Source organism: Lynx rufus, unplaced genomic scaffold, assembly GCF_022079265.1.
Source record: "Lynx rufus isolate CCGP_SWC_20201006 ecotype Redwood Valley unplaced genomic scaffold, mLynRuf1.p SCAF_15, whole genome shotgun sequence".
In the NCBI taxonomy this organism is placed as follows: Eukaryota; Metazoa; Chordata; class Mammalia; order Carnivora; family Felidae; genus Lynx; species Lynx rufus.
Window position 1 is genome coordinate 58679517 of NW_025814829.1, and position 13093 is coordinate 58692609.

Below are 13093 nucleotides of genomic sequence, written 5' to 3' on the forward strand. Positions count from 1 at the left end.
ACTATTCCTGGGTCATAGGGTAGATCTATTTCTAATTTTTTGAGGAACCTCCACACTGTTTTCCAGAGTGGCTGCACCAGCTTGCATTCCCACCAACAGTGCAAGAGGGTTCCCGTTTCTCCGCATCCTCGCCAGCATCTGTAGTCTCCTGATTTGTTCATTTTAGCCACTCTGACTGGCGTGAGGTGGTATCTGAGTGTGGTTTTGATTTGTATTTCCCTGATGAGGAGTGGCGTTGAGCATCTTTTCATGTGCCTGTTGGCCATCTGGATGTCTTCTTTAGAGAAGTGTCTGTTCATGTTTTCTGCCCATTTCTTCACTGGATTATTAGTTTTTCGGGTGTGGAGTTTGGTGAGTTCTTTATAGATTTTGGATACTAGCCCTTTGTCCGATATGTCATTTGCAAATATCTTTTCCCGTTCCATTGGTTGCCTTTTAGTTTTGTTGCTTGTTTCCTTTGCAGTGCAGAAGCTTTTTATCTTCATGAGGTCCCAATAGTTCATTTTTGCTTTTAATTCCCTTGCCTTTGGAGATGTGTCATGTAAGAAATTGCTGCGGCTGAGGTCAGAGAGGTTTTTCCCTGCTTTCTCCTCTAGGGTTTTGATGGTTTCCTGTCTCACATTGAGGTCCTTTATCCATTTTGAGTTTATTTTTGTGAACGGCATAAGAAAGTGGTCTAGTTTCATCCTTCTGCGTGTTGCTGTCCAGTTCTCCCAGCACCATTTGTTAACGAGACTGTCTTTTTTCCATTGGATATTCTTTCCTGCTTTGTCAGAGATTAGTTGCCCATACTTTTGTGGGTCCAGTTCTGGAGTCTCTATTCTATTCCATTGGTCTATGTGTCTGTTTTTGTGCCAATACCATGCTGTCTTGATGATTACAGCTTTGTAGTAGAGGATTGTGATACCTCCCGCTTTGGTTTTCTTCTTCAATATTATTACTTTGGCTATTCGGGGTCTTTTGTGGTTCCATAGGAATTTTAGGATTGCTTGTTCTAGCTTCAAGAAGAATGCTGGTGCAATTGATTGGGATTGCGTTGAATGTGTAGATAGCTTTGGGTAGTATTGACATTTTAACAAGATCTATTCTTCCAATTCACGAGCATGGAATGTTTTGCCATTTCTTTGTATCTTCTTCAATTTCCTTCATAAGCTTTCTATGGTTTTCAGCATACAGATCTGCTACATCTTTGATTAGATTTATTCCTAGGTATTTTATGCTTCTTGGTGCAATTGTGAATGGGATCAGTTTCTTTATTTGTCTTTCTGTTGCTTCATTATGAGTGTATAAGAATGCAACTGATTTCTGTACATTGATTTTGTATCCTGAGACCTTGCTGAATTCATGTATCAGTTCTAGTAGACTTTTGGTAGAGTCTATCGGGTTTTCCATTTTAAAGTAATCTGTACACCCAGCATGGGGCTTGAACTCAACCCTGAGATCACGAGTCACATGCTCTATGAAGTGAGCCAGGCAGGCGCCCCCAGGTTTTTATTTTAAATGCTAAAGTACTGAGTTAAGAATACTGTAACTGATTTTGTTGTGAAATTGAAGAATGTTGTCACTAATGTATTTTCTTGTAAACTAAGACATCGTTAGTGATCAACTTTTTAAAAAATTATTTATTTATTTTGAGAGAGAGAGAGAGGAAAGAACGCAAGCAGGGGAGGAGCAGAAAGAGAGACAATCCCAAGCAGGCTCTGCGCTGTCAGCACAGAACCTGACATGGGGCTTGATCTCATGAACGTGAGATCGTGACCTGAGCCAAGATCAAGAGTTGGACGCTTAACCGACTGAGCCACCCAGGCGTCCCAATAATCAACTTTTTAAGCCAAACATGATAAATATAGTATAACACAAAAAAGTAAATTGTTTTGCAGATAGTTTATATGAGGCAGGATTTCTGTTGTTATTTCTTACTACTGTGGTTTTCCTGCCTGAGAATGAAATGTCCTTATCTTGTGTTTCCTTTTTAAGTTTACTTTTTACTAATCTCCATGCCCGACGTGGGGCTCGAACTCACGACCGAAGATCAAGAGTGGAATGCTCCGACTGAGCCAGCCAGGCACCCACTTCTTGTTATTATTTTCTTTCACGAACACTTTTTATTTAAAAAATTTCACGCATCTAGACAAATAGTAAGAGTGGCGCGTGGAAGGAATTCTTGTGTACGGTCCCCTAGATGCGCCAATTATTAACATTCTGGCGCATTTGCTTTTGCCTGTGTTCCCTCTCTTTTATGATGTACACACACACTACATTTACACGATCTACGTATTTATACGTTTTATTATTTTATTTTGCTGGACTATTTGAGAGTGAGCTGTAGACGCTGTGACCTTTCCCCTGAAATCCTCCAGTGTGTACCTTCTAAGAGCAAGAATATTCACTTACATAAGCCACCCGTGTGTGTGTGTGTGTGTGTGTGTGTGTGTGTGTGTAAGTATAATCTTAGAATCAGAGCCCCTGGGGAGAAAACTTTAAGAGGTCACTGGCTCATTCCCCCACTTCTTGCAGGTAAATCCCTACCGTACAAAATTGCTATTTTCCAGGAGTGATAGACCCTGGTTCCCAAGGGACCACGCCTGTGATGTGCATGTGCGAGGGACACAGTCTGGGGCACTCCTGAAGACACGGATGTTATGAACCAACACTGCACTGAGCAAAACCTTATCTGAGGGCCAACTCTGTCCCTTGGGTCGTCTGTTTGGTGCCCTGGATCTGTCTTCAAGGTTCCCGTGGGATGGAACCTCCACTCTTCTTTGGAGGCACCTTGTCACAGTCCCCGAGTTCCCTCCGTCTCATGACATACTGGATCAGGTTTATGAGAGGTGGCGGTGTGCAGGGCTGAGGCGTGTGGATTCCAGCCTGTGTGTGTCAGGATCCCAGCCACTACTTCCCAGGGTGCTGGGGAAGTTACCCAATCTTTCTGTGGCCTGGTTTTGGTGGGTCGTCCTCGCAGGGCTGCCGTGGGGAGGAAGCGGGTAAGAGGATTTAGAGCAGTTGACAACAGAGCCAGGCCCGCTGGTGAAACCCTGTGCGCGGTTACCACTCCCCTTGCAGCCTGCAGGTGGTGGAGGGGAGGGAGTGGGCTGCGGGGTCTCCTTCTCCCAAGTCCCAGAGGAGGTGACGGCTCCCAGCCGGAAGGCCGGTCAGTCTCCTGTGTCGCTGTCCTGCCCCCTGGTTGGGCCCGCAGCCCCGGCCCCCTGCTCTGGGGGGGTGGGGGGCGGCTAGAATGCGCAGCTGTTTGTGGCCCTGGTAAGTTATTGAACATCTCGGGATCGTCTCCTGGTCTGTGAAATGGAGAGGACAAGGCACACACCCCATGGGACTGTCGCGAGGGGTCAAGGCGTCCGTGGGGACCGCGGGACCGGCGGCTGCACTGAATTCGAGCTTCTGGCCAGAAACTGCGCGTGCCTCTCCAGAGCGGCCGCCTTAACCCTGTGTTCCCCTTGCCTGCCACTCGAGTCCCCCACTGCTGCTGCCCTGCACGGGCTTTCTGTCCCTCTCTCCCTGCAGGTGCCGGTGCTGTGATGACCGGTGGGCCTCTCTCTGGCCAGATCAGAGCGGCGGGCCTCTCTCCTGTCCAGATCCGAGCAGCGGGCCTCTCCTGTCCAGGATTGAGCTGTGGGCCTTTCTCTGTCCAGATCCAAGTGGCAGGCTTCTCTCTGCCCAGATCCGAGTGGTGGGTTTCTTCTCTTAGGCCCCTGTAACACTTTGAACAGTGAGGTCATCCTGCAACCAGGGGTCGAGGCAGGGTGCAGTTGAGGGACCGTGGGAGGAAGAGAGGGGTGGAGAAGCTAAGACAGGACAGACCGAGCATGTGGCCAAGAGCTAGGCCAGCAGGTCTACAGTGGATGGCGGGAGGTGTCCTGACAGTTACAAGATGAGTGATTTATTCATTGTAAGGTTTATTTATATATTTTAAAAGAGACAGAGAGAGAGTGTGCAGGAGAGCAAGGGAGAAGCAGAGGGAGGGAGGGAGGGAGGGAGAGAGAATCCCAAGCAGGCTCCATGCTGTCAGTGCAGAGCCCGATGCGGGTCTCCAACTCACAAACCGTGAGATCGCGACCTGAGCCAAAGACAGAGTCAGATGCTTAACCCACTGAGCCACCCAGGCGCCCCCAAGATGAGCGACTTAGAACAAGGGCTGTGCTAGCAAAGGAAGCGGAGGGAGAGTAGTTGGAGGCGGTAAGGCACCTATTAGAAATGTCTTAAGCGAAGGAAGTTATGTGAATATCTCAGGGCAAAAGAGGAAGCCACTAGTAAAGGGCTGAATGAAGATGTTGAGTGGAAGGCAAGTGTGTCCAGAAAAAGAGCTGAGACCGAGGGGGTTAAGACTATGCACACTGAGATGAGCACTGAATAATGTATATACTTGCTGGGGGGGAGAAAAGGAGCCCAGCCTAGAACTCAGGAAAATGGAGAGGGGTGAGCTTTATTAGGGAAGGGCACTTTTAGTTCCTCGGAGGCTGAGAGGGAGAGGAGGGGAGGCTTGTACACACTTGGAAGGCGGTACAGGGGCCGGGCCTGTCGTGGGAGCGCCCGCCATCGGATGTGTGTCCCTCCCGAATTCATATGATGGAGCCTTGCCCCCCCACGTGATGGTGTTTGGAGGTGGTGGGCCTTTGGGAAGTGATTAAGTCTAGATGAGGTCACGGGGGTGGGGTCCCCGCGATGGATTGGGGCCCTTGAAAGAAGAGGGAGACCCAGAGCTCGCTCGCTGTCGGCCATGGGAGGATACGGAGAAAGGCGGTCATCCACAAGCTGGGAGCAGGCTTCTCACCAGGTCTTGGACTCTGCCGCCTTCAGAGCCGTGAGCTGCCTGTACCCAGGCTGCGGCGCGTAGCTGTGCGGCCTGGGCTGGCCGAGCGGGTGGTCGGCGGGTCAGCCGTGCCCGGTTCGCATGGGGGGGACGCAGGTGACAGGCCTGTGGGGTCTTCCGCTGAGATTGGGCGTACCTGTGGTTTTGAGCGTGAGGCCGGAGATGATTCAGAATGGCTGTTTGGGGGGCAGTTTGCTAGGGAAGCAGCAGGAAGGGAAAGCAAGGGGGTTAGGCAGCATGCGGGACGCTGGATGTTGGACGGTGTAAATCTGCAGCGGCCCGTGATCTTTTTGTTAGGTCTTTTCTTCCCGCAGTGCTTTGCCGGAGTAGAGGAAGGAAACCGGGGAGTGGCTCAGGGTTAGGGATTAAAATTTTTTTTTTTTTTAACGTTTATTTATTTTTGAGACAGAGAGACACAGCATGAACGGGGGAGGGGCAGAGAGAGAGGGAGACACAGAATCGGAAGCAGGCTCCAGGCTCTGAGCCATCAGCCCAGAGCCCGACGCGGGGCTCGAACTCACGGACCGCGAGATCGTGACCTGGCTGAAGTCGGACGCTTAACCGACTGAGCCACCCAGGCGCCCCAGGGTTAGGGATTAATAGAGCAGGCAGGATGGAAGGCTCAGGGGCCCAGAATCCAGGACAGGAAACGGCAGGTCTGACTGGTTGACGGCAGCGAAGGAGCACGAATGCTCAGTGAATTCGCCGCCGCCCACAGCTGGCGGGCCAGTTTGTAGGGCTTCGGGGTGAGTTCTTGAGTTGTATTGTTCTTCTGGCCGCTGTGGACTCATCGGCCCGAGAAGCTTTGCCCTTTCCCCTTAGCGGAGTCAGGCTCTGTGCTTCAGGGCCGGAGAAAAGTAGCGCCTGTGTGGCTGGAGGGCATCAGACGAGCTGTTTTCCGTGGGCAAAGTGGGTCGTCCTGGCTGGATTCACTCAGGGGAGGAGACATGGTGATCGGTTCTTCAAAGGGGAGCCAGAGGGGTAGAGAAGACCTTTCCGGGCGGGAAGGAAGGACCTGCCCTTCTGACACGGAGCCTGCGGGTGGCAGGCCCCGGGCCAGCCGTGTGCCCCCTGAGTGCTCCCACCTCCCCAGGAGCACCCCCTCGCGAGCCCTGGCCTCTCCAGCCCTCTCCGCGCCAGCCCCTGCCCATCCGCGTTCGTGAGTGCCCACCTCCCTCCGGCCTTACGTCTCTTACAGAATCTTCCCTGGCCCCACGCCTCTGCCCCCCTCCCCAGACATCACTTCCTCCCCTTCGCTCCCCGGACCCGTCCTCCTGGACCCCGTGCAGTCTGATTTCGACGCCGCCCTCCCTCCTCAAATATCACAACTGATCTTCCTTCCCTAAACCCATGCTCTCCGCAGCATGGGACACTGAGATGAGGCTCGCTTTCCCCACGTCTTTCCTCAGCTCCCTGGACGCGGCCCTCTGCGGAGTTCGCGCCTCCCCTCTGGCTCCTCTCCTCCGTGGCTAACGCGGGCCTCTTCCTCGTACCGCTGGGTCGGCGCAGGCCCTCTAGAGAGTTCCTCCTGGACCCCTGGCTGGTGCCTTCCTGCCAGCACACTCCCGTCAGAGCCCACGGCTTCGCTGCCAGAGCTGTGTCTCGGGCCCACACCTTCCTCCCGCTCAGGCCCTCCTGTGCGTCGTGTCTGGGGGTGGACGCCGCCCGGCCCGCCACCTAATAGTCAGCCCTTCCTGTGTCGTGGGGGCTGGCAGCGACCGAGGGCTCGTTGCAACCTGGTTCAGGGGCACCTGGGGGGGCTCAGTCGGCTAAGCATCTGACTCTCGATTTTGGCTCAGGTCATGATCTCACGGTTCGTGAGTTCGAGCCCCGCTCGGGCTCTCTGCGGACAGACTCAAAAAATAAATTGAAAGATTGAAAAACAAACAAACACCTGGTTAACGCTTCTCAGAGAGGCACGAGGGAGAACGATTACCTTGCTGACACGGCGCAAGGTGATTCTCTCTCTCTTTCTGTGTACCTCTCAACGTCTGACTCGTGATGACGGCTCTTCCTAGCCGTTTCCAGAAATAGGGAGTATCGGACTGATAATTTAAAATGTTCTGGTAGCCACAAGGAAACAAAAGGCAAAAGAGAAACAGGTGAAATTAATTTTAGTAATTGTTAGTCAACCCGATATGTCTGAAATATTGTCATTTCAACATGTGTCAATTTAAAAATGATCGATGAGATATTTTACATTTTTTTGTGCGTGTGTGCTCAGTTTTTCAAATCTGTTTGATTTGAAACAGTCTTACAGCCTGTTTTTGTTTGGGCTAGCCACCTGCGCAGTGCTCAGTAGCCAGACGGACGAAAGGGCCGTTCCAGGTCCCCTCTCCACCCCCTACCCCCACCCCTGCCTCTGGTGTAGGGTAACCAGCTTTTCTTCAGGTCCCTCTGATTCTGGGGTTTCTTCAGTTTTCTTTTCTTTTCTTTCTTTTTCATGTTTTATTTATTTATGTATTTTTAATTTTTTTTTAATGTTTATTTCAGAGACAGAGCATAAGTGGGGGAAGGGCAGAGAGAGAGGGAGACAGAATCTGAAGCAGGCTTCAGGCTCCGAGCTGTCAGCACAGAGCCCGACGCGGGGCTCGAACTCACAAACCACGAGATCATGACCTGAGCTGAAGTCGGATGCTCAATCAACTGAGCCACCCAGGCGCCCCTGGAGTTTCGGTTTCCTGATGCACATAGCAAAAGGCCCGGAAGGTTAGGGAAGGGCTAAATCTGTGAATACTTACCAAATCATGTTTTTGTCCCTGCCTCTCTTTGGTCTAATGTATACAGCAGCCAGTCTGATGTTACAACGGTATGTTTACTAGTTCGGTGTTAGCCAGATTCACGGCACATCTTTAGGGACTTCTCGAAAGTATAGTCTTGTAAAATGCTTCAGTTTCTATGCGCACCATCATGTTCAGATCCTGCCTTCACGAGGGACCTGGGCGGGAGAAGCAATGCAGAAGTGTACAGACTGAGGTCCTCCGGCGGGTGTGAAACGTAGTCCACAGGAAGACGTGGCGTGTATAGTGGGCCGTGTTTGTTACAAAGGAAAATCAGTAAATGAAAATTAAGAATCCCGTCTTCCGCAGTTAAAGACTTTTGATTTTCCCCTCGCTGCTCATCCCGCAGCCTCTGTAAGTGAAGAAGCCAAACATTCTAATTTAAACTGTTTTCTCAGGGGTGCCAGGGTGGCTCAGTCAGTTGAGCGTCCGACTTCAGCTCAGGTCACGATCTCACGGTTCGTGAGTTCGAGCCCCGCGTCGGGCTCTGTGCTGACAGCTCAGAGCCTCAAGCCTGCTTCAGATTCTGTGTTTCCTTCTCTCTCTGCCCCTCCCCTGCTCATGCTCTGTCTCTCTCCATCTCAAAAATAAATAAAAACATTTAAAAAACATTTTTAAATGTTTTCACAGGGCGCCTGGGGGACTCAGTTAAACATCCAACCCTTGGTTTTGGCTCAGGTCATGATCTAATGACCGCATGGGGCTCTGCACTGACAGTGGAGCCTGCTTGGGATTCTCTGCCCCTCCCTCTCTCCCTCCCTCCCTCTCTCTCAAAATAAATAAATAAACTTAAAAAAAATAAAATGTTTTCTCAGTAAAATAGGGAGTAAGTATAACATCATCATTATTACCCAGAGTGGTAAAAAAAATATTCTAGTCAAGTGGTGTGCCTAGGTGGCTCAGTTGGTTAAGTGTCTGACTCTTGATTTGGGCTCAGGTCATGATCCCAGTGTCCTGGGATTGAGCCCCACATCAGGCTCTGTGCTGACAGCTCGGAGCCTGCTTGGGATTCTCTCTCCCTGCCTCTTTCCCTCTCCTTGCTCACGCTCTCCCTCTCTCACTCTCTTTCTCAAAATAAATAAATAAATATTTAAAAATTCTATTCAAGTGCATATTTGTGAAATTAAGTTAACATTCAAATATTACATCTTTAATTTTAATAATTTTAAGTGGAAATCTTTAATAATCTATTCTAAATCCCCTCTCTTCACATCTAAGGAGTACCGAATAGAATTTATACTTTTCTTAGGTTATTTGCTGAATTGAATTACATCATTCTGGGGAGGGCAGGGGCATAACTAATATTTATTGAGCGTATGCCATTCAATAAATCTTGCATAATATAAAGCAAGAACTATGCTTTATATTATGATAGTTCGTATTATTTTACTCTTAGGGTGTTCCCCGCCCCTTTCTAAGTATTTGCACGAAGTCACTAGGTTTTAACCACCAGGTAGGCTTCTGCACCCAGAGATTAACCTGTGCAGCCTAGCACGTGATAGAGCTCAGATCTGAACCCTGACAATCTGACACTAGGGGCCACGCTTTTCAGTATTTTGCCACTAATGTGGACTTTAACACAAACCTCTGAGGGAGATATTATTGTCCCCATTTTACAGATGAAGAAACTGAGGTTTGAAACAGCTAATTAACTTAAAATCAGCTAGTGAGTGCCTGACACTTCTTTTTCTTACCCCTTCCCCTGTTTTCATTTTCTAGAACTTTCTGATTTGGGCTCGGGCTAATCCACGCAAACACTTCTTTCTTCTCCCTTTGGTTCACCTGTCTGCCTTTTCCTTCCCCCGGAAAAGTATCTGTTGTCCTCACGAGGTAGGACTTAATTGCGTGACCTCGGTGCTACATCTGCCCTGACCTTGTTTAGAGAAACACAGCGCTTGCTTTCCAAAGTTTATGTTCTAAAACTGTTGACCACTTTTTCCGCAGAGAGATCGGAACAATTATCAGGTCGCTAGGGTGCTGCCCGAGCGAAGGAGAACTCCATGACCTGATCGCGGAGGTAAGCAGACCTGGGGCAAGGCTGCGTGCCGCGGGCTCCCTGCTTCGTCCATTCCTGGTGCCTAAAAACCCTTCCCTGCAGCTAAGCGTGTCCTAAACTAATGAGGGTGCTTGGTGGAAACATTCGGGCAGCTTTACAGATCAACCAGCCAACAGGGTCTGAACAAATTAATAGCAGATCTGGAACAAATGGCTTTTTTTTTTTAATTTTTTTTTTTTCAACTTTTATTTATTTTTGGGACAGAGAGAGACAGAGCATGAACGGGGGAGGGGCAGAGAGAGAGGGAGACACAGAATCGGAAACAGGCTCCAGGCTCCGAGCCATCAGCCCAGAGCCCGACGCGGGGCTCGAACTCCCGGACCGCGAGATCGTGACCTGGCTGAAGTCGGACGCCCAACCGACTGCGCCACCCAGGCGCCCCTGGAACAAATGGCTTTGACTGAGTAACATGATGGCTCGAGTAAGGAGCCCACTTTATATTGCTTATACACTTTTTTTAATGTTTATTTATTTATTTTTGAGACGGAGAGAGAGAGAGTGCACATGCACAAGCGGGCAGGGGCAGAGAGAGAGACACACGCAGAATCTGAAGCAGGCTCCAGGCTCCGAGCCGTCAGCACAGAGCCTGACTCGAGGCTCAAACCCACAAACTGGGAGATCATGACCTGAGCCGAAGTCAGATGCTTAACCAACTGAGCCCCCCAGGCGCCCCTTATTTATACTCTTTAAACTTAGTTGAAGAAAGGCCAGCAGACAGACACAGGGGACTGACTATATGCAGAGAGGATATTGGCACTGGAAAGGTAAATATACTGAATAATGTCACTTCAGAGGGGATAGAAGCGGAAACAGAGACTGGAAGAAATTTATATTTATCTGGGGGAAATAAAACCAACTTTCCGAGCAAGTAGTAAACACAATAATAAGAACTAACTTGACATTGACCAAAGAGTCTAAGAATTTGAAAAATGGTTATTTGTAACAGTGTAGATGAGTCCCTGGAGAGAGTTATCCCGTAAAGCAGTGGTGAGTGGCCCAAGACCAGAGAGCTTCCTGCCCTGTTTGGTTTTCCAGCAAAGGATCTGCTCTAACTTCCACATGCAGCTTTCAGTCCAACAAAGCGGGGGCCTGCGGGGAACCAAGCTCCCTGGGCCCCCACCATGAGAAGAACCTTTCCAGAACTGCTTTTGTGGGTGTGTGGGTCTCCAAGTAGGAGGAAACAGGAGACAGGCAAGGCAGCGCGATTTTGTTGATTTCCTTATTCCATGTGCCCAGCACAGCACCGGCCCCGGGCGCATCCCTTTCAGTTTCTCCATGATAATCGGTACTTCAAAGACAAATGAAATAACGTATTTGAATCCTAACGCACTATATAAAGTTAAGGAATGGAAGATCAGGAAGGTAACTCTGGTACCCACCTCTTAGCATCTTGGTAACTAAAAGGCAGTACCAGTTTTTCATTAGCATTTAAAAATATTCAGTAAAGCACAAAATCTTTATGCTGGTTTTCCATTTGGGGACCCAGTGAAACTATTTTTACTCAGAGGAAAAAAAAAACCTTATTTTTCCCAAGTTGATCCTCATTTTTATTTTATTTTATTTTATTTTTTTAACGTTTATTTTTGAGACAGAGAGAGAGGCAGAGCATGAACGGGGGAGGGGCAGAGAGAGAGGGAGACACAGAATCGGAAGCAGGCTCCAGGCTCTGAGCCATCAGCCCAGAGCCCGACGCGGGGCTCGAACTCACGGACCGCGAGATCGTGACCTGAGCTGAAGTCGGACGCTTAACCGACTGAGCCACCCAGGCGCCCCGGTCCTCATTTTTAAAAATAAGGTGTTGATCGCTGCTTGACAGTGTTTATCGACAAAGCGAGAATCTGTGCTAGGGAAAGGAAAGTTGGCATTGTGGAGCAGAGAGGGACTGGAGGATGGATTTACAGTGAAATCGTAATGATTGCGTACAATTCAGTAGAGTAAGCGCAGCGGTAATGAAAAATGGCCCTGGAAAGATAGAAAAGCGGAACCTTTAGAGCCTGATTCCTTGATGGTTTGTTTGTACGTTTCAATCTGTAGCGGGGGTCCGCCAATCCCAACCCCTGGGCCAAATCCAGCCCACCTCCTCTTATTGTAAATAAAGTTTTATCGGGACACAGCTAAACTCGTTTATTTACATATTGTCTGTGGCTGTTTTCTCACTGCAAGAGTGGAGGTTCAGTCCTCGCGACAGAGACCATATGGTTTGCAAAGCTTAAAATATTTACTGTCGGGCCCTTTCCAGGGAAAGTTTGCCAACTCTTGATCTGTAAGTTTTTCTGGCAAAGTGGAACAGACACCACGAATAGTGTCAGGAAGTCTACTTGCAAACCCCAGAGCTACCACTTACAGCTGTGTGGCCTTGGCTGAGCAGCGTCCTCTTTCAAAGCCTGGTCCCGCATCTGCGAAAAGAACACAACAATAGCCAAGTGTCTTTATGAGGATTCATTCTGATCGCTGCAAGGAATCAGCTGTTCCCTGGTGGGCACTCAGTGTATATTTGGGTTGGCTTGCTCTGCAGGTGGCTCTCTACCGAAATGACCCCGTGGGTTTCACAGTTAATCACAGTAGATGCTCAGGCCCCAGCATTTTCTTTTGTATTTGTCCTTTGCTTAGGTACATTGACACAGCCTTTGAAAATTACACGTTTCGAACAGTTGGACCAAGAGGGATCACTGTGCGATCTAAGCCCTACATGTGTTTTTCTGTATTTGTGCGCAACAGTTTGTTCAGATTAAATTACAGCAAGATGCTTAAGAAGCTTAAGAATTATAGCAATATGCTATCTAAGCCCTACATATGTTTTTCTGTATTTGTGCACAACAGTTTGTTCAGATTAAATTATAGCAAGATGCTTAAGAAGCTTTGGGTGTGACTACCCTTTTTGAAGTTTCCCAAATAACTGAGGGGGGAAAAAAGCACATAGATATTTGTAGGTATCAAATACATTAAAAAAAAAAAAACAAAGCTCCAAATAGTGGGTGAATAAGGATGAATGTTGTATTGATAAATGCTCTGTAATGGTTTCAGAAATGAAACTATATCTGCTTCATTTGCTTTAAAATGCAATAATATAAAAAAATACAATCATGTGACAATGCTCTAAAATTCTACACATCGAAGGGCACCTGGGTGACTCAGTTGGTTAAGCATCTGCCTCTTGACTTTGGCTCAGGTCATGATCTCATGGTCTTCAGATCGAGCCCTGCATTAGGCTGCATGCTAGGCGTGGAGCCTGCGTGGGGTTCTCCCTCTCACTCTTCCCCTCCCCCCTGCTTGTCCCTCCCTCCCTCCCTTCCTCTCTCTCTCTCTCAAAAACAAAAACCCACATCAAAATCTATGTTCAGTTCTCTAGTTGCCATTTACTTAAATTTCAGTGTAGATACATACTCTCAGCCCCTCACTTCCTGAGGAGCGATAGGAGAGCTGATGTCTCTC

General features: G+C 48.8%; 1 protein-coding gene across 2 annotated transcripts in view; it reads left to right on the forward strand.

Annotated features, from left to right (window-relative positions):
* EFCAB2 (EF-hand calcium binding domain 2) overlaps positions 1-13093 on the forward strand; it is a 132209-nt gene that overhangs the window by 94778 nt on the left and 24338 nt on the right. For both annotated transcript variants that reach the window (XR_006961661.1, XM_047077112.1), the window contains exon 3: positions 9550-9622. Coding sequence is in view for 1 of the 2 variants with exons in the window: in XM_047077112.1 (XP_046933068.1) it covers positions 9550-9622 (73 nt within the window). In the remaining variant the exon portion in view is untranslated. The remainder of the gene's footprint in view (positions 1-9549; positions 9623-13093) is intronic.